General features: G+C 41.2%; 1 protein-coding gene across 1 annotated transcript in view; it reads left to right on the top strand.

Moving 5' to 3' along the window:
• LOC108707865 (MORC family CW-type zinc finger protein 3) overlaps window positions 1–26,460 on the top strand; it is a 34,357-nt gene extending 7,897 nt beyond the window's left edge. Inside the window, exons 2-12 of the mRNA XM_018245915.2 lie at window positions 2,037–2,109; window positions 3,411–3,543; window positions 4,910–5,106; window positions 6,340–6,487; window positions 8,781–8,886; window positions 12,366–12,497; window positions 13,207–13,326; window positions 21,220–21,317; window positions 22,666–22,767; window positions 24,809–25,458; window positions 26,050–26,460. Coding sequence (XP_018101404.2) covers window positions 2,037–2,109; window positions 3,411–3,543; window positions 4,910–5,106; window positions 6,340–6,487; window positions 8,781–8,886; window positions 12,366–12,497; window positions 13,207–13,326; window positions 21,220–21,317; window positions 22,666–22,767; window positions 24,809–25,421 — 1,722 coding nt within the window. The 3' untranslated portion in view covers window positions 25,422–25,458; window positions 26,050–26,460. The remainder of the gene's footprint in view (window positions 1–2,036; window positions 2,110–3,410; window positions 3,544–4,909; window positions 5,107–6,339; window positions 6,488–8,780; window positions 8,887–12,365; window positions 12,498–13,206; window positions 13,327–21,219; window positions 21,318–22,665; window positions 22,768–24,808; window positions 25,459–26,049) is intronic.
• Window positions 26,461–27,172: the final 712 nt, after the last annotated feature.

Genomic DNA, 27,172 nt, shown 5'->3' with positions numbered 1-27,172 from the left:
GCATAAGTTCTGGCAGGCAATGGGACACGACTGTCTTACAAGGATGTTGGAAGATAGGAAGCCACAGGAACAGGCAGGCCGGGCCAGCCCAAGCAGTAGAGAAGTCAGACAGGCCAAAATCAGGATGGAGAAAACGTAGAATGGTCAATGGACAGGCAGAGGTCAGGATTGGAGATGTCAGAATAGTCACAGGCTAGCAGGGTCAGGATTAGAGAGATCAGCGAGTAAATCAGGCAGGCAAGGGTCAAACACGGCAGAGATATAAGGAATAAAGCAATAGCACTCAGGAACAAACTAATTTGAACCTACAACGGGCAATTTGCTAAAAACCAAATTCCCCTCTTATACTTTTGAATTTCGCGCCAATGCGCACTGACGCCACACGCCAGCGCGCATGCGCCTTTAAATAATGTACGCGCGCCGCGCGTGCGCCCTAAAGGAAGCCGGCACAGGAAGAAAGCAGCACAGCGGGTGTCCACCCGTGGACCCCGCTGCCGCTAGACCACCAGGGTAAGTTCCTTACAATGATAAAGCCATGAAGTTCCAATAAAGGCTTTTTTAAACAAATCTTCAAGACTGGTGCTGTCTATTGTGATTTTGGAACTCTCTTCCATACTTTCATAGGAGATGAGAAATTCTGTAATGCTATCCTGGTTCCACAGATATGAGGGGGAACTCGCGGGTGGTTTTGGGCTGATTGGGCATCGGTATTACAGCACTATTGACTCATATGGGGAAGTAATACAGACGCTGTAGTTTAATCAGGCAGGGGCTGCAACTCTCACCCTCGAACACGCTCTCACTAATCTGTGCACAAGCCCCTGGGGGTGGAGTGGGTGTTTGTAAAGGGTCTGTCCTCATTGCACCAATGTGCATGGGGGTTGCAGTTAATCCCACTGAGGCTGCTTTTTATATAATCAATTCAATATTGATAACGATTAATCCATAAGCATCTGGGCTACACTGCAAGATAAAGCTTACATTGTGCTCCTTCTTAATTGTAATTTTAAGATTTTCTATCACTTTGGATTATTTTAAAAAGATACCATTAAATGTTAAGTTTTATTTTGTTCTTGGGAATCATAAAATACTAAATGGGGTGGTGCAGCTCTGGAGGTCATTCTTCTCTCTAAAGGTGGCCATACACGGGCAGATAAAGCGGTCGTTTGGACCGATTTGACATCTTATCTGCCCGTGTATTTGGCCACGATATCGATCGGGAAGGTTTGGTTTTTACCCGACAACCCATCGGAGCCCCTTGGCGTACCGTAATCCGATTGTTCGACCATAAAGCCGAACATTCAGATTACCCCCGACATAGCCATGCCGTTAGTGGCAAATCGTGGAAAGATCCGCTCGTTTGGCGATGTTGCCAAATGAACGGATCTTTGAGTCTATGGCCAGCTTAAGGGTTATTTATATAATATTCAACTTGACCCTGCACACCATTTATTTGTTTCTCAATTGGTGGAAGGTGCTGCTCCCAACTCTATACATTTACAGTATAATACGTGCAATGCTCTGGCTGGTAAATGTATAATTCTCCATTGTTTGCCCCTCTTCACAAAACATATTGATGAAAAGGCAGCTCAACCAGCCAACATGTCATACACGGGGTGAAGTGGCAGCTCCAAACAGTCAAAATGACCTGCCATTAAACATTCTAATGCCATCTCCACAACTTTGGGTTCAGGTTGGTGCGGTAAACACTACTAAATTTGAATCCAATTGTTAACCCAAACAATCCCTAAAAGGGTCTAAAGCGTTCAGTACACAGGCAGAACCACTTCTTTGCCAAGGGCACTAAGCAAACATTTGCATTTGACTAGTCAGATCTGATTGCTTGTTTGTTGTTATGTTTTATTATATCACCATGAAATTTATACAGTTTTGTGTCATTTTGGTTGACACAATATCATTTAATCTAATTGTATTTTTTTCCTCAATTACTTCTGCAAGTTTTACTGAATATCAGATTACCCAATGCTAATTATTCTGCATCTGTCTGCATTTCTCATGACTTGCTGTTCTTTCAGCCAAACCCCAAGTTCTTTTACACCAACTCCACAAGTCATATGGGGCCTTTCAGCGCAGTCGCTGAACTTATAGGTAAGTGTCACTTCATTCCTGTGATAACATGGGCTGTACGTTATTTACTATCACCTGTGTATGAGCGGTTCTTTTCAGCAACTACAAAACCAGTCAAATTCTAGTCTGTATATGGAGTTTGGCAACAGGTGGTAAAGCAGACTGAATATTAAAATAGTATTTTATAGATATAAAGTCCATTATACACTACAAGATACATATTACATTAACAATACATGATAATCACAAGCTGCCCTTTGTAGGCTTCGGGTATAAATACAGTATTATTATTTTTAATAATAGACAATGCCCAGTGGAACTTTAAGGTCCTTATCTCATTTACACATATTACAGAAAGTCTTATCCAGAGCCATTTAATCTGCTTGCATGTTTTTGAAGTGTAGGAAGACACTAGAGTACCTGGATAAAAAGTGGAAATTCTTTGCAGATTGTGCCCTTGCTGGAATCAAACATTTGACCCCAGTGCTACAGGGCAGCAATGCTAACTAATAAGCTACTGCAACAGGAATTACAATTTTTAAACATTGTCTGTTAGGATTATGCTTAATAATACATATTTTTCCTCTTTTGATATTTGGATTATGTTACAGCATTTCATGATAAGGCTTTTATCTTAAAATTAAAGGGTCATACTGTCATGGGAAAAAACTTTTTTTTTCAAAATGAATCAGTTAATAGTGCTGCTCCAGCAGAATTCTGCACTTAAATCCATTTCTCAAAAGAACAAACAGATTTTTTTATATTCAATTTTGAAATATGACATGGGGCTAGACATATTGTCAATTTCCCAGCTGCCCCAAGTCATGTGACTTGTGCTCTGATAAACTTCAATCACTCTTTACTGCTGTACTGCAAGTTGGAGTGATATCACCCCCCTCCCTCCCCCCCCCAGCAGCCAAACAAAAGAACAATGGGAAGGTAACCAGATAACAGCTCCCTAACACAAGATAACAGCTGCCTGGTAGATCTAAGAACAACACTCAATAGTAAAAACCCATGTCCCACTGAGACACATTCAGTTACATTGAGAAGGAAAAACAGCAGCCTGCCAGAAAGCATTTCTCTCCTAAAGTGCAGGCACAAGTCACATGACCAGGGACAGCTGGGAAATTGACAAAATGTCTAGCCCCATGTCAGATTTCAAAATTGAATATAAAAAAATCTGTTTGCTCTTTTGAGAAATGGATTTCAGTGCAGAATTCTGCTGGAGCAGCACTATTAACTGATTCATTTTGAAAAAAAAAGATTTTTCCCATGACAGTATCCCTTTAACATTGCTTCCTGTATTACTTTTTTTTTAGATAATGCCTACAATCATGGTCTTGAAGACAAGGAACTGCATATTGACATAAAGATCATCAGAAACGAAACATGTCTGACATTTACAGATAATGGAAAAGGCATGACTCTGGATAAGTTGCACACGATGCTCGGGTAAGTAGTTATCATTTAAAGGAGTCTGGAGCAGCATGACTGGTTGCTAAGGTCGATGACCAATTTGCATAAGCTACCAAATAGTCTGACTCTTTCTCAGGCATTGGTTTTAACCAGGATTGGCATAACCAATATCTGCATATGCTTTTATGCCGAGTAGCCGTATACTTCCATATCCATGTGCAGGGACACCATCAGAAATCACAGGGCCCCATATAACGCCCACTGCACATCCCACCCACAGGTCCCCCACAGTAAACAAAAAAACCAGAAGTTTAAAAAAAATTGGTGCCCAGGGTCCCCCCATACAATAACAGAGACCACAAAGGGGGTCTTTTAGGGGGGCCTGCCATGTTGCACTTACTAAATTAGCAGGGCACACCTGCTGTCAGTGAGCTGCCAACTTCAGAAGGGTAGAGGGGAGCATTGGTGGCTGCGTCTTCCAGTGAGGGGAAGTTCAAACCTCAGCTATTCAATCCCTGAGTAGCTCAACCGGGACTTAAACTCTGTGACCAATAAGGGAAAGGAACTGACAGATGATGCCTCCCTTCCAAAGTAGTCAGCTCTCTGAAAGCAGGGGGCCCGGCTAATCAAGAAAGTGCGCCACGGCCAGGCCCCCCTTACCCTCCAGGCCTGGTATAACTCTCCCCCCCTTGTCCCCCCCTGATGGTGGCCCTGTCCATGTGTAATTCTTTATATGAAAGCAGGTGCAGATTCATTAAAAAAAAAACATTTAGTTAAAACTTACATGTACTCACCTACCAGCAGCTTCATACAAGCAAGGTCGATTTCAGCATTGGGCACCCCTAGGCCGCGCGGTCATAACGCCGCCTGCATCGCTCTAGTGAAAGCAGGCACATCGGAGCACTGGGGAGCTGCACGTCCCCACTGCTACTCAGCAAGCGGCCCCTACCAACTTGCTGCCCTAGGCCTGGGCCTTTGTGGCCTCTCCACAAATCGGGGCCTGCATACAAGTATGGGGAGGAAGGAGGCCTTACAGCTGTGATCCTCAGTGGCTCAGGAGCAACATGTTACTCACCAACCCCTTGGATGTTGCTCCCAGTGGCCTCAAAGCAGGTGCTTAATATCGAATTCCAGTCTCAGAGGCAAGTTTTAGTTGTAGAAAAACCAGAGGTACTGCCAAACAGAGTCTCCTGTAGGATACCAGTCCATATAGTCCATATCACAGCACGTATTTGGTATCCCCAGGAACTTTTTCCATGCTTTGTTGCTCCTCACATTTGAATGTGGCTCATGGGTAAAAAAAAAAGTTGGGTATCCCGCCTTACAGTGTCTAATGTACGATATATGCATAGACGTGTTTCTAATTCTCTTTGTAATCCTTTCCCTTTGGCTTTGGTTTCAGTGATAACGTAATGGGCCATGTTCCCATCGGACTTTATGGACATGGGTTTAAGTCAGGATCCATGCGGCTGGGAAAAGACGCCATTGTCTTCACCAAAAATAAATCTGGCATGCATGTGGGCATGTTATCCCAATCTTACTTGGAGAAGATCAATGCGGAGCACGTCCTGGTCCCGATTATATCGTTCGACCAGCAAGATATCCTTTAATGGCAGTGTAAATACTGACTTGGCTACTATAAGCCAGTACAGTATAACATAATTTTCTTTTTTGACCTTAAAACATGTGTGGTAAAAGTATTATGATTGTAATAGATTTTTTTTATTTTATATCATTTGCCCCTACTGTCTGCCAAGGTGTTTCTAGTTCCACTGACAGTATTGACCTGGTCTAAAATTAAATAAGTCCATAGACTGAAACACTTTCCAAAACATGATAAAGTGAGTGTTGCGCTAATAGAACTTTGTAGCCCAAATAATTATCTTTACACAACTTGTAGCCCAGCCAAGCCAAGTTATGTTTTTGATAGCAACTTTTCAGACTACAGGTGTTACAGAAAAAAATGCAATAGCCAAGCAATACTGAACACTACGGGGCAAATTCACTAACATTCGTAGTTTCGCCAGGCGCAACTTCGCCGCGCTTTGCCGCACTTCGCCAGGCGTAGTTTCGCCAGCGCTCCGCAAATTCACTAAAATCCGAAGTTGCGCACAGGGGTAGCGTAAGATTGCGAAGTTGCGCTAGCGTTGATTCGCTATGTAAAGCAAAGTTACGCTAGCGAAGGCTAATTTGCATACGGCACCAAATTCAAATCTCAATGGAGGAATACGTATCAGCACTACAAATGCCAAGAAAACCTTCAAATCAGCAAATAAAAATGTTATTTTGCCCTACACATGTGCCCACTGTCTAGGTAAGTTGCCATGAGTCAGGAAATGTAGGGGGGAAGGAGGGGAGCCCCAAAAAATTTTTCGATCTTTTTCAGCCTATCACACATAATATAGAAAACACGCCAGCGTTTTTTGGGGCTTAGAAAAATTTTTGACTTTTTTTGAAACAATCCCTATCTACTCTATTGCGCTTCGCCAGGTCTGAGGTGGCGAAGGAAGTCTAGCGTAAACGGTAGCGTTCAGTACACTGCGCAAGTTAGTGAATTTGCGTACTTACGTCGCTAGCGAAAATTCGCCTGGCGTAAGGGTGCGAAGTAACACTAGCGAAACTACGCCAGCGTTCGTTAGTGAATTTGCGCAGTAACGAAAATGCCAAACGCTAGCGAATTAAGGCTAGCGTTCGGTGCTTAGTGAATTTGCCCCTATGTGCTCAAATAATTATAAATAAAAGTGCACTTTTTTAAAATTGTACATGTACTGTATCTGCCATGAGGTTTCCACTGCACTGTTGTTTCATTAGAGTCCTTAACTGATGTCTAACGGCAGCTTGTACAGACGCCTGATTCAAAGGCAAATCTAAAGGCAATAACCACTTACTCTCTGCTGAAGAGTAAGAGAGAGCTCTTAGAAGAGCTGGAGACCATTGCTAACCCAAACGGAACGAATATCATTATCTGGAACCTGAGCAGGTGAGTATTGTTTCTGTATGGGGTCTTGTACTAATGGCAGGATGATTTATGTTGACACTGCCACACACTCATGTTTTGCATAGGCGTCCATAATACACTTATGCAACATAATTTTTTGTGTATCTTACCCCTTTAAACTGAATCTGAAACAGAATCTTCCCTGAACCCAGTATGGCACTGTCCCTAATTGGTTTATACACCATTCTTGTGGTTTATACCAATGCAGACATATGTACAGTAGCAGATAAGTCCGTAATGACTTATCACACCTCCCATTTCAAAAGACAGTAAATTATTAAAACAAAAAAGGAAGGATCATTATTATGTGAATTATTTCTGATTTTTCTCTTCGTCTTCTTTTGTTTTAATAAATTATAGTAGCTTGTCTAGTATATTTAATTTCAATGGTTCCACCACAGCTGTGCTTTATTAAATCACATAAACTCCTAATCTAACTGGCAAATAGTGTACTCATCTGGCTGCACATAGTGATGTCACAACAGTGTGTGCAGTCAAGTGGGGACATCAATGCGCGAGCCGGTTTGAATTGAGTTCACTATTTCTCTGCCTGTTGGAGCAGATAAGGAGTGGGCAGATGTTACATAGCGATGTGGGTGGCCTTGTTTTCCTTACTATTGGCTTTTGGGGAAAGTGGAACATTATCTCTACAGAGGGGCAAGAAAGGTAAATCTGGCCCTGATATTCCTTATTCCCTTGCAGTATGTAATTGTTCCTTCTCCACATCCTTTACATCATATCTGCTTTCTTTTCCATTGATATAAATGCTAATTGGTTTCGCCAGGTTTCGCCAGGACGCTGCTAATTCACTAAAATCCGAAGTTGGGCTCAGGGAGGTGAAAGGTAGCGAAGTTGCTCTAGCGTTAATTCGTCAAGTAAAGCGAAGTTACGTTAGCGATGCCTAATTTGCATACGGCGCCAAGTTAAAGTACAATGGACGTTTATGTAGCAGCAAATACATTACATTACACAAGCCTGGGAAAGCTTCATAAATAAAATAGAGTTGTTATATTTCCCTATACATGTGGCCACTGTATAGTTTAGGTGCCATATGTTAGGAAATGTAGGGGGGGAAGGAAAAAAATGTACGATCTTTTTCAGCCTATCACCCTTAAAAAAGGAAAAGACGCCAGCATTTTTTTTTTTTTTGAAGCAAGCCCTATCTATTCGATTGCACTTCGCCTGGTCTGAGGTAGCGTTAGCCGCTTCGCGCTTTAGTGAATTTGCCCCCATAACTCTGCTTCTGACCAGACCATCAAATAAACTAATTCCGTAAAATTCCAGAAACATCTATCCACTAGTCTGTCTCAAAGCAGTACAATTAGCAACATCTTGCTATTAAAAAGCAGAATTTCATTGTACATACCGGTATATCAAAGTGACCAAATGCTTAAAGGGGACCCGTCACCCAAAAAAAATATTCAAAATCCTATTTTATCACATTAGTCAAGCTAAATGAACTTTAATTACACTGTATAAATTATTTGAATCTTGTTTCCATCAGTCTGGGAATTCATAATTATAGCAAGCAGGGAGGAGCCATTTTGTGGACACTGTTATTAAGGCAAGCCTTGCAACATCTCAGAATCTTGTTTGTGCACCAGAATGGGGGACCTGAAGTCCATCCCCATGTCCTGGCTACACAATTAAATGGTGAAGAGAACAGGGGAATGTGGGGAGAGCAGTGACATCTAGGAAGTGCTGAAAGTGAAAGTAATTGCTTGTCCCGTCCCTATGCCAAAGGCATAGAGGAGGGACAGACAATATTTGATTGACAGCTGAGATTTTTAAATGCGCTTACAACAGTTATGAATGCTTTAAGAAAAAAAGAGTAATTTGATTTCATGTTTAATTTGAAAAATACTTTTATTATACAGCTTTTTATGTCTGGGTGACAGGTCCACTTTAAATCAATTTTGTAATTAAATAGTAAATTAAAAATGTAAATTTATCAACAACTGATCAATGCTAAAATATACCATCTATACAGAAAATGATCAATATGTGTATAAAATTACCTGGGCCCGAAACACAGTTTCACATCTCAACAAACGGACAAAAAGAGGAAAGTTTCTGATCCTGCAAAAGGGGTCAATGTGTTCAATTAAGATATTCCTTCACATTTCCTTTATGTAGGTTCATCTCATCTCCCCCTCACCAATCAGTGCCAACCCACTTTACACCCCATCATAATAGACGCTTGGGATAAGATTAATGGGAAATACAGGAATTCTTTTTCAATGAAATTGATACAATTCATTTTTTTGTATTTTAGGGGCAATTTTGGGTCCCCGGAATTTGACTTTGATTATAAAAATGATGATATGGTGCTTACTTCAAGAAAAGACCAGACTGCCCATAAAAGCGACTATTCTTTGAGAGTATGTATGATTCACTTTGTCTTAAATTAACCTTAAATGGAGTAAAACTATAAATTCAAGAATAAAAAAGGCCAGCCATGTGATTTCTTTTGCTGCTAATCAAGGTGATATCAGAGCATTTCACCACCTGAAGCACAACCTATCATACTGTATACTGGCACATGTGAAGGAAAGGTTTTACAAAGGACCTCTATTGCTATGAACAGGTATAACAGTTCAAATACAAAGGTGGCAAAATTAGGAGGACAACAAAGTGCAAATGGAAATAGACTCATCTGCCTGCTGGAAGAGAGTGGCACTTCAGTTTACAAAAGCTGCTGATATCCTCAGTTGCGACAAAACAACTGAAACTCATATTCCACACTATACTATAATTAAACCTATGGCAATGTACAGTGCTAAGACACGAATGTTTAACCCTTTCTTGGCACAAATATCTAGGGCCACACTGGGGCAATAACATTATAGATCCCAAGCATCCACTAAGTGGGAGATTTGTAGGGTTTAGATAGGTTAAGTGCCTCCACCCAGGGCTAGAACCAGATATTGGTGGCATATAGTTACATAGTTACATAGTTACATAGTTAAATTGGGTTGAAAAAAGACAAAGTCCATCAAGTTCAACCCCTCCAAATGAAAACCCAGCATCCAAACACACACCCCTCCCTACTTTTAATTAAATTCTATATACCCATACCTATACTAACTATAGAGTTTAGTATCACAATAGCCTTTGATATTATGTCTGTCCAAAAAATCATCCAAGTCCCTCTTATAGTCATTAACTGAATCAGCATCACAACATCACCCGGCAGTGCATTCCCCAACCTCACTGTCCTGACTGTGAAGAACCCCCTACGTTGCTTCAAATGAAAGTTCTTTTCTTCTAGTCTAAAGGGGAGGCCTCTGGTACGGTGATCCACTTTATGGGTAAAAAGGTCCCCTGCTATTTGTCTATAATGTCCTCTAATGTACTTGTAAAGTCTAATCATGTCCCCTCGCGCCTTTTTTCCAGAGAAAACAACCCCAACCTTGACAGTCTACCCTCATAATTTAAGTCTTCCGTCCCTCTAACCAGTTTAGTTGCACTTAGTCTCTGCACTCTCTCCAGCTCATTTATATCCCTCTTAAGGACTGGAGTCCAAAACTGAACTGCATATAACTCCCTGGGAACTGCAGCAGCAGCAATTACTGTATCTAATGTTGCAATAACCACACAATGTGTAGTAACTGTAATATAGAATATTGCAATAAGAACAGTGAACAGTTTGAACAATAACACCTAGAATGTAAGACATAACCCGTTGTATAAAATTTTCCAAGGTCCCTTTAAGAGCACTGAGTGTGCATACTATGAGCCTGTGGGGATATATTAGTGGTGATTAGGGTGGTGTAGGTGGAAGGTGGTGAGGCTAGTTCCCACGCTTCCCAACGTAGCTAGGCAGAAACTATAGCATTGGGAGGGAATGGTGGGGGGCTCAAAGGTGGCTCATTGGAAGGTGTGGAATACATTTAAGAGCGCTACTGGCACTAACGCTGTGTGAACAGTGAAGTGCATTTAAACATTTGGTTACCACTAGCCTACCTAATCCGCCTACACATTCAGTTTTTAATATGTGTTATTTTTAAGGACATTGTCCTGCACAGCTGTGATTGGAACATGCTGCGTGTGTTTATGTCGGTTTGAGCCTATTTGGTTTTTATTAAGCATTGTTACTATTAAAGGTTAAGTTTTAATATACTGTTGCGATCATAACCTGAACTGGCTGGCTTGCTACATAGTTGCTGGATGGGTGTCTAACATTCAATTCAGAGCTTGTGTGCAGTAATTTGTGTTTCTAGGTAGATATATTAGTGGTACCTAAATAGTGCAAGCAAAGTTATGTGTTACCAAGAACAATTTCTGGTAGACTCTAACCTCCATCAATTGTCTGCCGAGGAAGTCAAACTCCTAGAGGATCCCCTTACGAAAGCTGAAATGGATGCAGTCATAGCAGACCTTCCAAACAATAAGACTCCAGGCCCAGATGGCTTACCAGCTGCCTGGTATAAATTGCTGGTCAAACAAATATCCTCCAAACTCCTACACACATTCACTCATGCATCCATGAGGGGAGAACTTCCCTCCTCATGTTACAATGCGATAATTACACTGATACTTTAAAGACCCCGTATTCATGTGAATGCTATACATCTGTATTGCTGATCAACACTGACGCTAAGATACTTGCTAAACTACTGGTGAATAGGTTAATTAAGTTATTACATCACTCATTCATCCTGACAAACAGGCTTTAAGCCTCATAAAACTACGTCCATTAATCTTAGATGTCTGTTTACACACATTCAACTAGCCAATCAGCAACAAGCCATTGGGGTGGTTGCCTCGCTAGATATAACAAATTTGGGTTTGGCGTGAATTTTATCACATGGATCAGACTGTTATATAAGAGACCCACTGCCCAAATCTGGGTAAACAATACTCTTTCGGTGGTATTTGACTTGGGGAGAGGAACTAGACAGGGTTGCCCCCTGTCAACCCTTCTATTTGCCCTAGCCATTGAACTACTAGCAACAGTTCTGTGACAACCCCATGGTAAAGGTATATCAATTGGTAATGTAGAAGAAAAAGTGTCTTTATATGCAGACAATGTGTTACTTTTCCTTGCAGATGCTGGTCCTTCACTAGGGGCTGCATGGGAAGTACTAGAAAGGTTTTGTGCAATAAGTGGCTAACAGATAAATAAGAACAAATCAATCTTATTTCCTCTTGGAAACCTGGTTACCACGGAAGAAACCTGGTTACCACGCCTGCGGCATGGCACTCGCGGCACTTCGTTTTCCTCGTGAGGCGACTTTGGAAAATGAAGTGCAGCGAATGCTATGCCGCAGCCGTTTTTTCATTTTAGCAGGTGCAAGGCAGGGGAAAGCAGTTTGGGGAGGTTAGTCATCCCAAAGAAGAGGCGATTAGTCGCCAGGCGACTAAATCTCCCCGAATCTTCCCATGTGCCCCAACCCTAAAGCAGCTCTGGGAGGGGAGGGGGGTCGCTGACCCTGTAAACTGTTCTAAACTGATACATTTAATTGATACATTTCTTATCTTTGTCCCTGCTGAGCAGAATCCCTGGGTTTCATTAAAGGCAGCTGTTAGAATTGATTCAATAGTTGCTAATACTCCAGAGATGCTGCTGAGAAATGGATCAACTAATGGAACAAATTGTAACAGTTCAGAATCTGCACCTGAATTACTGAGCTGCCAGACTCAAACACCAGAGACAGAAACATTCAACTTTAAACTTAGATTTTGAAAAAAAAAATGGAAAGTAATTGAAAAAAGTCTGTATTTCTGGGGAACAATCTGAAAACAACTGAACTGAAAAAAGTGTTTGGAATGTGAACAACCTCTTTAACGTTTGCCTTTCCGTAAATGCTGGAGCTGCTTGCCCGAGAGAACTAATGGAGTGTTTTTCCTTTCACAGGCTTACTGTAGCATTTTGTATCTGGAACCAAGGCTGAGGATTAGTTTGAGAGAGGAAGAGATTGAAACACAGGTGGTCACTAGACACCTTGCTTACACAGAAGAAGATGTCTGCAGGCCCCAGTGTTTGGCAGTATCCTTTTTTTATAGTAATTATATTGTTTGCGGTAGTGTAGAATGACATTGTGTAATTATGACATTGTAGAACACTATAAGGCACTAGGGGAAAAAAATCACAGTGGACAACCTGTAATTCAGTTGTTTAAACAAGGAAATCTGATTTTGTATTAGGCCTTGTATAAAAACCTCTTGTATTAGTGACAGGGGGTTTAAAACCCCCTGATTAGTCATTGCAATATTTTCACTAAACCACTGGTATAAGAGGGGCACAGGGGGTACAGCTGTACCGGGCCTGGGCCTGAAGGGGTGCCCAGCTGTTTTGCACTTTTCGAATTAGCCCCCTTAACCGTGCCGAAGTTTATGTGCTGCCGAAGTGCCGAAATCCGCTTGGGGTGGGATCTGAGGTGGGCGGGGATCAAGGGACCCAGAAAATTTAGCTGTACGGGGCCCCGTGATTTCTGATGGCGGCCCTGGGGGCCCAGATAGTTTAGTTCTGCACGCTGTTAGAAATCCAGCCTCTCTCCTCCCTACCATGGTGCAAGCAGGTGAGAAGTGGGGGGCACGAGTGAGCAGGTAGCTGGGGGCAAGGTAAGGGTAGCTGAGTGTGTGCCTCCAAAGAGTTTTTTTGCTGGGGGGGCGTGAATTGTAGTGATGGTAATGCACTCAGCTTAAGAAATAACTGGACAGGTAGTAACCTTGTTTATTTTCCTTAATACAATCAGCCTACAACCATAAAAATCACATTTGGATACAAACGCCACGACAAGGAGCATTACGGATTAATGATGTACCATAAGAACAGGCTCATTAAGGCTTACAAAAGAGTTGGCTGCCAATTAGAGGTATGTTTACATTAGGGCAAAAGTTTAATTCATAAGTGAAAAATTGTATAATGCTCCAGAAATTCATTATTATTATTATTATTATTATTATTATTATTATTATTATTATTATTAACATGTATTTATATAGCGCCAACATATTGCGTAGCACTGTAAAGTAAATGTGATTATACAACTACATCACACGAATTACATACATAGAATATATGGAGTAACAAACATCACAATCAATACAGGTACAAAAAGGTGAGGAAGGCCCTATGCATAGGCATACAGTCTAAAGGAAAGAGAGTAATACACAAGGTGTGGGAGTGGGCAAGATCGAAGTAAGTGGGTGAGAAATGTGGTACTGTATGTGGTGTTGCGTTTGGTAGTTAAGCAGAGTGAGGGAAGGCTTCTCGAAAGAAGTGCGTTTTCAGAGATTTTTTGAAAGCAGAAAGGTTGGGAGAAAGTCGGACAGACCGTGGGAGAGAGTTTCAGAGGAGGGGTGCAGCCCTTGCAAAGTCTTGAATGCGAGCATGTGAGGATTTAATGAGAGAAGAGTTGAGTAGCAGGTCAGTAGAGGAGCGTAGTAAGCGAGTGGGTGAGTATATAGAGATGAGTTCAGAGATGTAGGGTGGGGCAGAGTTATGAAGTGCTTTGAAAGTCAGTGTCATTAATTTGAATTTGATTCTGAAAGGTAACGGAAGCCAGTGCAGGGATTGACAGAATGGTGAGGCAGAGGAGGAGCGGTTGCTGAGGTGTATGAGCCTCGCAGCAGTGTTCATTATGGACTGGAGAGATGACAGTCTCTGGAGGGGGAGGCCAATTAAAAGAGAGTTACAGTAGTCTAGACGTGATATGATGAGAGAGTGAATAAGAATTTTGGCAGCGTCTTGGGTGATAAATGATCGTATTTTGGATATGTTCCTTAGGTGGAAGTGACATGATTTAATAAGTGACTGGATATGAGGAGTGAATGACAGGGCAGAATCTAGGATAACCCCAAGGCACCGGGCCTGGGGAGAGGGGTGATAGTGGAATTGTTAACTATGATGGATACTTCTGGGATGCTACTCATTGATGTATTACATATAACAATTCATTTGTGCCAAATCTATACGTCAATCATTGTAATCAAAAAGAATCCTGCTTAATGAATTGATTATAAAGTGCATCCAGACAGTGAATAAAGTGCTAATTCATTTAGACATTTAGAGACCGTTCTCATTCAGCAAAGATCATGTACCAAGGCAAATTAAAACGTAACATTTAATTACTCAGTGAAAAAATTAGAAAAATGAATTGAGTTAAAAACAGTTAAACATATTTTGATCTGGTGCTAATTTATTTGGGATAATGCGAAGTAGCAATAATTATTGTATTAATCCCACCTAGATGTGACATCAGATTAACCCTCTTGAATTATTGATAGTATGAGGATGTATGGGGAGACATTGGCACCGTATTAATTCAATCAAGAACCAAGTATAATAACTAATCCGAACAGCAATAATTAGCAGGAAAAATAAAGATATCTGTGCATTTCACTGTGTGGATCGCAGGTCCATTTTTACTTCTTCTTTTTTTTGCAGTTTCAGTACTCAAAGGGATACTGTCATCGGAAAACATGTTTTTTTACAAAATGAATCAGTTAATAGTGCTACTCCATCAGAATTCTGCACTGAAATCCATTTCTCAAAAGAGCAAACTGATTTTTTTATATTCAATTTTGAAATCTGACATGAGGCTAGACATTTTGTCAATTTCACAGCTGCCCCTGCTCATGTGACTTGTGCCTGCACTTTAGCAGAGAAATGCTTTCTGGCAGGCTGCTGTTTTTCCTTCGTAATGTAACTGAATGTGTCTCTGTGAGACATGGGTTTTTACTATTGAGTGCTGTTCTTAGATTTACCAGGGAGCTGCTATCTGGTTACCTTCCCATTGTTCTTTTGTTTGGCTGCTGGGGGGAAAAGGGAGGGGGTGATATCACTCCAACTTACAGTACAGCAGTAAAGAGTGATTGAAGTTTATCAGAGCACAAGTCACATGACTTGGGGCAGCTGGGAAATTGACAATATGTCTAGCCCCATGTCAGATTTCCAAATTGAATATAAAAAAATCTGTTTGCTCTTTTGAGAAATTGATTTCAGTGCAGAATTCTGCTGGAGCAGCACTATTAACTGATTCATTTTGAAAAAAAATTTTTTTCCCCATGACAGTATCCCTTTAACAATTCTTAATAATGGCTGCTTCTAAACTTGGTTTAGTTACTCCATAGAAACAAATATCACAGTGAGCTTCGCAAGCTGTATAACTGATACATCTGTATCTGGTATCCACTCCGCATGTGTACCAAACCACCTAGGTGCATATTGCAAACACCAGTAAATATGAAGCAGAATCCCCACTCACTGTCCTGTGTCTGTGGATCAGGTGCAGTGCCCACAACCTGTAACTAGGGTTGCCACCCGGCCGGTATTTTACCAGCCTAGCCGGTAAAATACCTGCCAAGGCCAGGGCCGGTATTACAAATTTACCGGCAATGTAGCTGCCGGTAAACTTGTCATACGTTTAAAAGGAGCCCTCGGCCTGCCCCCAATCCCCTGGAACTTACCTTTACTCTTACTCCTTCTAGCCTCCGTGATGTCCGTGTCGTGGCCCCGCACCTTTTGACATCACGGCCTGCCCCTTTTGACGTCACGGCCACCCCTTTGTGTACCCGCCCCCCCAGCAGCCGGTAAAAGATGTTTAAAAAGGTGGCAACCCTACCCGTAACTTATGTCTCAAATGGACTTTCTTTGGAAAAAATGAGGTACACACATCAATCAGGCACAGTCTTCATGGTTCTTTGCTAGGGATGGGCTGCACCTCAATGATTATGGGGCAGCTGTTTTGGGAGAGAAAATGGCTAGAGGGTTGGAGGAGATTTTAAACAAGGTGTGGGGGGGGGAGGGTTCAGTAAAAGATTCAGTGGAAGACAGGTTAGATGAGATAGTGGGCAAAGAAAGGGAAAATGGGGGAGGAGATTTGGCTGGGGATACTGTTAAGGATAGGGAGGACCACATGTCATATGTTCAATATGGTGCCAGTATTAAATGTATGTTTACAAATGCAAGAAGTCTGACTGGTAAAATGGGAGAGCTGGAGCTGCTGGTGTTGGAAGGAAAATATGATGTGATTGGTGTGGCCGAAACATGGCTGAATGAGTCGCATGACTGGGCAGTAAATATCAGTGGCTATACTTTGTTTCGGAGGGATAGAGGCAATAGAAAAGGAGGAGGGGTATGTCTGTATGTTAGGCAGGATTTAAAAGCTCATTTAAAGTAGGAGGTTATGTTAGAAAATGAGGGGGCAGAAGTCGTATGGGTGGAGTTCTTCACCAATTGTAAAGAATCCAGCAAATCTGGACCGCTCCGGCCATGAGGCAAGGTGAGAATCTTGCCTCAGGCGGCACGGAGCGGCCAGTTACCAGGGGCGGCAAAAAGCCGCCTCTGGTAACTTTAAGAGCCGAATTTCCGTTTTTTAAAACGGAAATTCGGCTCTTCTAGCGCAGCGAGCGCAATAGCGCTTACTGCACTAGCGATGCGGCCCCTCCTCCACCTGCTCCGACGCTGGTAGTTAGAAGAGCGGAGCAGGAGGAGGGGCGGCATTGTGGCTGCTGCCTCAGGCGGCAGCAGCCCCTGAAACGTGCCTGCAGCAAATTAATTGTAGGCGTATGCTATAGACCCCCTAATGTAAGTGAGGAGGAGGAGGCTAAGCTCCTAATGCAAATAGAAAAGGCTACTAGTTTAGGTAAAGTAATGATAATGGGGGATTTTAATTACCCAGATATTGATTGACTGGAGCAACGGTACCGCTAGATCAGTTAATGGGAACAAGTTTATAAACTTATTGCATGACAATTTTTTAGCACAGGTTGTTGAGGAGCCAACCAAAAATAAATGCTATTCTTGATTTAGTGATCTCAAATGACCCAGAACTTATAGCAAATGTGCAAGTCATTGAACCCCTGGGTAATAGTGACCATAATGTTATATCTTTTAATGTCTGGTGCAAAAAACAAAAATATACGGCGGCAACAAAAACCATGAATTTTGGAAAAGCTAATTTTAGTGCCTTGAGGGCTGCCCAAAGAAATTGATTGGGGCATTAGGTTATCAGCTAAAAACACAGAACAGAAATGGTTGTCCTTTAAAATGATATTAAATCATTACTCTTCTCAATTTATTCCCTTAAGGACTAAACGTAGAAGCTCTAAGAATCATCCTGTGTGGCTTAATACAGAGGTAAAGAAGTTAATGGGAAAGAAGAGAAAGGCATTTAAAAACTACAAATCTGTAGGGACAGAAGCTGCATTTAATGAATATAAACACTGTAATAAATGTTGTAAATCAGCAATCCGGAAGGCTAAGAAAAGAAATGAAGAGTTAATTGCGGTGGAGGTGAAAACTAACCCTAAAAAGTTTTTTAAATATATTAATAGTAAAAAGAAGCAGGTTGAGAGTGTTGCTCCATTAAATAATGGTACCAGTATGGTTGTAAGAGATACAGAAAAGGCAAATGTGTTAAATCAGTTCTTTTCATCAGTGTATACAATAGAGGAGTCTGTGTTCACAGGCTCACTTAATAACTGCACGAATGGTTCAGCTCAATCTAATCAGTGGCTGACTCGGGATATGATTCAAAAAGCTTTAATACAAAATTAATGTAGACAAGGCTCCAGGGCCTGATGGCATACACCCCCGGGTTCTAAGAGAGTTTAGTTCAGTTTTAGACCAGCCCTTTTCTCAGATTCACTGTCAATTGGTATGGTGTCTATGGATTGGAGAAAAGCTGATGTTATTCCAATACTTAAAAAGGGATTACGAACTCAGCATGGCAATTATAGGCCAGTAAGCTTGGCATCTGTGGTAGGCAAATTATTTGAAGGTTTGTTAAGGGATCACATTCAAAATTTTGTCCTAATGAATGACATTATGAGCAACAATCAGCATGGCTTTATGAAGGATAGGTCATGTCAGACAAATTTGATTGCTTTTTATGATGTGGTAAGTAAGATTCTGGATAGTGGGGGGGCAGTAGATGTGATCTATTTGGATTTTGCCAAAGAGTTTGATACTGTGCCCCACAAACGACTGCTTTCTAAACTAAGGTCTGTTGGGCTTAATGAAGTCGTTTGCACGTGGATAGGAAACTGGCTACAGGATCGGGTACAGAGGGTGGTTGTTAATGGGACATTCTCTACTTGGAGTAAGGTTCTTAGTGGGGTCCCTCAGGGCTCGGTATTGGGTCCACTTTTATTTAACTTGTTCATTAATGACTTAGGGGAGGGTGTTGTAAGTAATGTATCAGTGTTTGCAGATGACACAAAATTATCCAGCCCAATTAATTCCATCCAGGATGTGGCACTTGCAACGTGATCTTGACAAACTGGCAATCTGGGCAGCTAAGTGGCAAATGAGATTCAATGTTGTTAAATGTAAAGTCATGCCCCTGGGATGTAAAAATATCCAAGCCACTTATACCCTTAATGGGACTGCACTAGGCAAATCCATTATGGAAAAGGACCTTGGAGTCCTTGTAGATGATAAACTTGTCTGTAGCAAGTAATGCCAGTCAGCAGCATCAAGGGCAAATAAGGTCTTGAGCTGTATTAAAAGGGGCATAGAGTCAAGGGAGGAGGGGGTCATTCTTCCACTGTATAGAGCACTTGTAAGGCCCCATCTAGAATATGCCGTACAGTTTTGGTCTCCATCACTCAAACAGGACATTATTGTATTAGAGAGGGTACAGAGAAGGGCAACTAAGCTGGTAAAAGGTATTGAAAATCTTAGCTATGAGGAAAGACTGGCCAAATTGGAGATGTTCACGCTGGAGAAGAGGCGCTTAAGGGGTGATATGATAACTATGTATAAATATATAAGGGGATCATATAATAATCTCTCTAATGCTTTATTTACCAGTAGGTCTTTCCAGCTGACACAAGGTCACCCATTCCGATTAGAAGAAAAGAGGTTCCAGCTAAATATTGGGAAGGGGTTTGTTACAGTGAGAGCTGTGAAGATGTGGAATTCTCTCCCTGAATCAGTTGTACAGGCTGATACATTAGATAGGTATAAGAAGGGGTTGGATAGCTTTTCAGCAAGTAAGGGAATACAGGGATATGGGAGATAGCTCATAGTCCAAGTTGATCCAGGGACTGGTCCGATTGCCATTTTGGAGTCAGGAAGGAATTTTTCCCCCTCTAAGGCAAATTGGAGAGGCTTCAGATGGGTTTTTTTGCCTTCCTCTGGATCAACTGGCAGATAGGTAGTTAATAAAAAAAAAAAAAAAAAAGGTTGAACTCGATGGACATGTGTCTTTTTTCAACCTTACTTACTATGTTACTATGTTTAAAAATAACTTAATTGTATATAGTGATCCATTAAAGTTTCAGTATGGTAGAAACAAGCAGAATGGAAACGTTCAGAGAGCGGAACAGTCTTACTTGTGCAGGTGTTGATAGTCCTTTCTATCTATCCATTTTCTGCAGTGATCTTGGTGGTACACATGGGGTTAATATGGTCAGTACCAAGGGGCAGATTTACTTAACAGAAAAGTTACCATTTTCAGGGACTTCACCGATTTACTATTGGGAGCAGGCGTCACTTCGCTAGCGAAGGCGATAGACGCTAGTGATGATTCGCACTCTATCGCCGGGTGAATTTCCGCTCTGGCCAATGGACGTTACTCCACAAATTCACTAAGATGCGGATTTTACTGAACGGATTTTACCTCTTTCGTCAGACTTGCGTTCACCAGCTCAGACCAGACGAAGTGCATTGGAATGCATAGATCTTCCTCATTTTTCTGTTACTTACATTATGTTTTTTAGTGGAAAAAAAAAACGCTGGCGTATTTTCCTTTTATCCTGTTTTGCCTGCAAAAGTCCTTACATTTTTTTTGGGTCCCGGGTTCCCCCATACATTTTCTAACATATGGAACATTAACTATACAGTGGGCTCATGTGTAGGGCACATTTCTATTGTCTTTATTAAGGTTCCCTGGACTTGTGTAATGTAATGAATTTGCTGCAACATTTATACGTCCATTCAACTTTATAATTTCCTGCCGTATGCAAATTAGCCTGAACTAAGTCCTCTAATGAAGTTTCGCTAGGCAGATGTGAACACTAGCGCATCTTCGCTTTGATTTGCTCACTTTGCCGATGTTACACTAGAGAAAATTCGCCAGCGTTTGGCGCCCTGGACGCAACTTCGCATTTCAGTAAATTAGTGTTGTCTGAGTGAATTTTAGCCTGGTGAAGTGTTGCGATTAGGGATGCACCGAATCCAGGATTTGGTTCGTGATTCGGCCAGGATTCGGCCTTTTTCAGCAGAATTCGGCCGAATCCTTCTGCCCGGCCGAACCGAATCCGAATCCTAATTTGCATGACTTTTTGTCAGAAAACAAGGAAGTAAAAAATGTTTTCCCCTTCCCATCCTTAATTTGCATATGCAAATTAGGGTTCAGATTCAGCCGAATCTTTCACAAAGGATTCGGGGGTACGGCCGAATCCAAAAAAGTGGATTCGGTGCATCCCTATTTGCGATGGCTGCGAAGCCGTCGCTGGCGAATTTTCACTGCTTAGTAAATTTACCCCCTATTTTCTGCAGGGTTCTTAGTGGCATATATAGGTTTAATATGCTCAGTACTGGTTATCTGCACCCAAGGTGACCTTGCTGGAATTTCATTGCCTGCTATTTGGGCCCCAGAGACCCAGCAGAGTGGCCTAGCAACCCTCTAAGTTCAGTTTATAAACATATACTGTATTTAAAGCCATATTCTTTTGTGTTTTATTATTGATAAAATGTCTGTTCAGATTTATGTGGAGACTGAACCATCTTTTCCATTTTTGTTCCCTTTTCCTAGGGTAATAACCAGGGAGTTGGGGTTGTTGGAATTGTTGAGTGCGACTTTCTCAAGCTCACACACAATAAGCAGGATTTTGATGATACAAATGAGTATAGGTAACTTATACTATGTTGTAGATGATTTTTTTGGTAATGGTCACAAATCTGATTATTTGTTCCCAAATGCACAAGCAGAGGGCAGCCAGGTTGCTAAAGCAAACTGGTCAAATTGGACAACCTTATCTGCACGTGTGTAGTATCACATTGGAACTGCAAACATAGCAAATGAAAGCGTGTGTGTTCCTGCACATGCAGAGGTTGTTGGAACTTCATGTGTAGGCTGCAGTCCTACTATTGATGCCTTTTGTATCCTGAAGGGAACACACATCCTTTTTTTTGGGGGGGGGGGTAATTTGCAGACAGTTTTTGTTGATTCAAAGGAGCTATTACGATGTCTGCGTGATGCCTGGTACATACAGTATTAGATATTCTGCAACATTATTTCTGTGTGCTGCATAAAAGATGGTGTTGCAACATGTCTCCTGGCCAAGGCACAGCAAATGACAAAGCTATCAATACAAGATCAACCTTTGAATAGAGCAGCTCCCGAAATCACCCACTGTATAAATGAACTACATTATTGTTTCTTAAAGTATAAGTAAACCATTCAATTAAGTGAATGTAAAATTGATGTTAGTGCTATTTTAAGCAGTGTTACAATTTACATAATTTTTTTAAAATTCTGATATATGGTAATATAATAACATTTGTCACAAATTGTTCTCCTCCTGTTCAATTGAATAGCCATTCTGACCACCAAGTAGTGAAGGAAGTTATCAGGAGAAAGTAAACGTCTGGTCTAATGTTGTTCTGTTAGAAAAGCTGATGTTTCTAACCAGAACCTCCGACTAGCTGTGTTCTTTCTTCTGACAACTTCATGGTCAAAAACGGACCAGTGGGTGGCGCTGATATAACACAATTAATTCATATTCACAGTACATGTATCCCCAATATCTCAGAATTAAAAAGAAATGAATTATTGAAAATTGATGCGACTGCTATTCTAAGCACTTTTGCAATTAACATTCTTTATTTATTTATAAAGAAAGAATGTAAATTGCAAAAGTGCTTAGCATAGCAGTCGCATCAATTTTTATATTCACTTACTTTAAGGGCTTACTTATCCTTTTCTCAGACACAAATGAAGTCAGAGAATTAGCTTTGTGACCCAATAACTAGGTTATGCACTTTAAGGTATGCTGTGTTTTAATAACTATTGTAAAAGGATAGTATAAGAGCTAATCTCAGAGCTTAAGGACAGATCCTACATGATTTGAGGATACTTATATTGACAAATACACACATAAGAACTTACACAACCCCACCATATGTAGATAGGTGCTGCTTTCTCAAACACATATTAAACATGCCAAAATGTAATCTGTTTGAAAACGTTATTTTGTAGGCTCACCCTGTATGAATTAGGACTTAAGCTGAGCGAATACTGGAATAAACTGAAAGTAAAAAAGAATTCTGACTCTCGAAGCCGTCGTGTGGAAGATAAACAGTAAGTTAATCGAGGGGAATTACATTTTAAAAGTGGGGCATTAATACATTCATATCTTTGTCTTTGCCTATATTTTTCTGAATATGGAAGTCTTGTATCACATAAAGGGGTTGTTCACCTTCCAAACACTTTTTCAGCTGAGTTGTTTCCAGATTGTTCTCCAGTTTTTTTTACAGTTTTTCCAAAATCTTCGTGTCTCTGGTGTTTGAGTCAGTAATTCAGGTGCAGATTCTGAACTGTTACAATTTTACAACATTTAGTTGATCCATTTCTCAGCAGCATCTCTGGAGTATTAGCAACTATTGTATCAATTCTAACAGCTGCCTGTAATGAAACTCAGGTACAGAGATAAGAAATGGATCACCAAAATGTATCAATTTAGTTTAAAGGGATCCTGTCATCGGAAAACATATTTTTTTAAAAACGCATCAGGTAATAGTGCTACTCCAGCAGTGCACTGAAATCCATTTCTCAAAAGAGCAAACAGATTTTTTTATATTCAATTTTGAAATCTGACATGGGGCTAGACATTTTGTCAATTTCCCAGCTGCCCCTGGTCATGTGACTTGTGCCTGCACTTTAGGAGAGAAATGCTTTCTGGCAGGCTGCTGTTTTTCCTTCTCAATGTAACTGAATGTGTTCAGTGAGACATGGGTTTTTACTATTGAGTGTTGTTCTTAGATCTACCAGGCAGCTGTTATCTTGTGTTAGGGAGCTGCTATCTGGTTACCTTCCCATTGTTCTGTTGTTAGGCTGCTGGGGGGGGGGGAAGGAAGGTGGGTGATATCACTCCAACTTACAGTACAGCAGTAAAGAGTGATTGACGTTTATCAGAGCACAAGTCACATGACTTGGGGCAGCTGGGAAATTGAGAATATGTCTAGCCCCATGTCAGATTTCAAAATTGAATATAAAAAAATCTGTTTGTTCTTTTGAGAAATGGATTTCAGTGCAGAATTCTGCTGGAGCAGCACTATTAACTGATTCATTTTGAAAAAATGACAGTATCCCTTTAAAGAGTCAGTGACCCCACCCCCTCTCCCAGAGCTGCTTTGGGAAGGTGAAAAATGACACTTTACACTTCAATATTAGGAAAACTGTCACACAGAAAATAGAAATTAATTGGAAAAAGTCTTAATTTCTGGTGTCTGAAACCAACTGAACTGAAAAAAAAGTGTTTGAAGGTGAACATCCCCTTTAATAATACTCTGTGTTTTTGTATCCAACGACAGAATGCTAGGAGCTTCTTCCCATTCCTCTGAGCAGAAATCGGGGATTTGCTTACCAATAAACCCATTTTATCTTCCTCAAAGCTTCTAGAGTTTGAATTAGCTTTGTTTCTGCAGGGCACAAATGGTGTAATTATTTTCATGTAGAAGGGCTTGTATATTTTGAGGGATAAGCAAACTTTTAAAATAAGTGAATGTAATATTAACATGCTATTCTAAGCACTTTTGCAACTGAAATTCATTATTTTTTTTAGTATGTGTACTGGATATTGTGAGTGGGTCCCTAAGCTCAGTAATTGACAGCAGAGCATGTGCAGTGAATCAGCAGAAAAGAAGATGGGGAGCTACTAGGGCATCTTTGTAGAAGCAGATTTTTATTGCTAGAGGGCTGTGGAGGCCTTGGGCAGGTTCAGAAAGGGCTACCATCAGAAATTACAGGGCTCCTTTCAAAAAAATTATCTACCCCCAAGATACATTAAAGCCCTTATAAAAACAACACATTGGTTTCCCTAATGGTTTACCAAAAACACAATAGTGGCCAGGAGCCGGAATTATGAATAGGCAGAGTGGCACATGGCTAGGATGCAACTGAGGGGGGCACTAGGCATGTACATTTTCTGTCTGCCTACTCCTAGTCCAGGCACCATTTTTGAAGCCTGGATACAGGTAAGATTGTGGCAGTCACCTATTGTGTCACAGATTTTACTGATAAAGAGCTGTGGTTGCCTTTGGCTGGTACAGAAGCACAAAACATCATGTACAACATTTCTACCTACTTCTTTAGTTCTCCTTTAATGTTTTTTCTACTACAGTAAACATCCACGGTCTAATGAGGACACACTTGCTAAGAAGCAAAAGCTCAGTGGATCAATGAGCAATGATGATGGAAATATTACTAAAAGAAAAGATAACACAGCTCAGCCAGAAAATAATCATAAGAAAAGTGACACCAAGACCCTAAAAGGATCTGCTGTAGCCTCGACTTCTCACTCTGTCCCTACATGTGAGGCAGTAGCCACCCAGACTAAAAGGGCAACTTTGACAAATAAAAAAGAAGAATATGGAGGCTATGATTGCAGCAAACAAGAAGACCAGAAGATGCCAGGCTCACACCAAGGCCATCACCAAGAAAGTTCTGTGGACACCACAGACAATGAAGAAGAAAGTCTGAAGAGTTACTGTGAAAAGCTGCTTCTAAGGGTGAAAGGGCTAGAAGAAGAGATCATAGAACTGAGAAGCAATCAGATTAAGATAGAAGTTTCTCACCAGAAGACACAGACAGAGGTCAGCCCACCAAACGAAGCCGAATTTGCTTTGAAACAATTGGTCGCCCAGTATGAACAGAACTGTAAAGAAATCAAGAGGCTGAAAGAAGAGTATGATGTGTTGCTAAACATAAAATCCGAGCCAGATACTATGGCTTAAAGCATGTTTCACTGAACAGGGTCAGTACAAAAGTGAGGTATGTATGATCTGTCCTTTAAATACACAGTGAAAATATATCACAATAACAATTTTATCCATATTTCGGTTAAAAATACCAGCCTAAAGCTGCTAATTTATTTATCTTTTAACAGATGACCCCTATGATATCACCTTAAAGATTAAATATTTTATATAGTGATGGGCGAATTTATGCGCCAGGCTCGAATTTGCGGCGAATTCCCGCGTTTAGCCACCGGCAAATAAACTCACGAAACTGCCGCAAAAATTTTGCCGCTGAAAATTCGCTGGTGTCCATTTTAGGATGCTGGCGCATTTTCACCAGAGAATGTGCGTCGGCGTCCAAAAATGGACGCCGGCGTCCAAAATGAGACTTCGGCTTCCAAAAGGAGATGCCGGCGGGTTACGCAAATTATTTCGCCGTTTCGCGAATTTCACTGGACAAATTCGCCCATCACTAATCTTATAGAATGTACTTTGGTCTTAATATATAGTTTTTAATTATTTGCCTTATTCTGCTGGCTTCCAAATGTAAGTCCCAATCCTGGCAGCCAGCAGACTACTACTTATTTTTAAATATCTTATTGTTATCTTCCTATTCCTCTTTCAGTCTCTCATTCATACCACTGCCTGGTTGTTAGGGTAACTTAGACCCTAGCACCCAGATAGCTGCCGAAAATCCACACTGGAGAGCTGCTGAACAAAAATCTAAGGAATTCAGAAAACATGAAGACCATTTGCAAATTGTCTCAGAAAATCCCAATCAACATCATACTAAAAGATGATGTAAAGCTGAACTATATCTTTTTATCTGTTATGCTTCAGAAGAACAAATTCAATTGTAAAAATGTATCTTACATACTGGTTATCTTATTCAGGCTGGGCACCCATATAACTGCTTTGCTCTGCTATTTAGAACATACACTGCAACTGTGGCTGGTTAGATAAGGTAGTACAGGTATGGGATCCATTATCCAGAAACCAGTTATCCAGAAAGTTCAATTACCGAAAGGCCGTCTCCCATAGACTCCATTTATCCAAATAATCCAGCTTTTTTAAAATGATTTCCTTTTTCTCTGTAATAATAAAACAGTAGTTTGTACTTGATCCCAACTAACATATCATTAATCCCTTATTGGAAGCAAAACCAGCCTATTGGGTTTATTTTATGTTTACAAGATTTTCTAGTAGACTTAAGGTATGAAGATCCAAATTACGCAAAGGCCGCCTATGAGGGGAAACCCCAGATCACAAGCATTCTGGATAACAGGTCCCTTAGCTGTACATCTATAACTATTTCTTGTAAAGCTATTAGCAGCAGCATAGTCCTGAGGTTATGCTTACCCATCCTAAGCCAAGACTAACCCAACCCCAGAGTTGGACTGGAGCCTTTGGGGCCCACTGGGATGGCAAAACAATGAGCCCTCCAGGCAGTTCCCAGGGGCTCCCTCCAAACCTTTAAACGCCATTCGCCTGTGCGAAAAAAAACATGCAGGAAAAAAACACTGTGCCCATAAGCAGTAAACAGCTGGGCAGCCAGGAGAGTAGGTCTGGGCCGGCAGGGGCCCATGAGGGCTGGGGCTCACCGGGTTTTTTCCCAGTGTCCTGCCGGCCCAGTCTGACCCTGCACAACCCCCATGGATCTTGAGCCACTGTCGGACTGGGATGCCAGGGGCCCACCAGAAAGCCTTAGACCTTGGGCCCACCAGAAAACCTAAGACTGTGAGCCGACC

The sequence above is a fragment of the Xenopus laevis genome, chromosome 2L, assembly GCF_017654675.1.
Source record: "Xenopus laevis strain J_2021 chromosome 2L, Xenopus_laevis_v10.1, whole genome shotgun sequence".
In the NCBI taxonomy this organism is placed as follows: Eukaryota; Metazoa; Chordata; class Amphibia; order Anura; family Pipidae; genus Xenopus; species Xenopus laevis.
The sequence above is the reverse complement of the archived record's forward strand: the minus strand, read 5'-3'. Positions and strand labels throughout refer to the sequence as shown.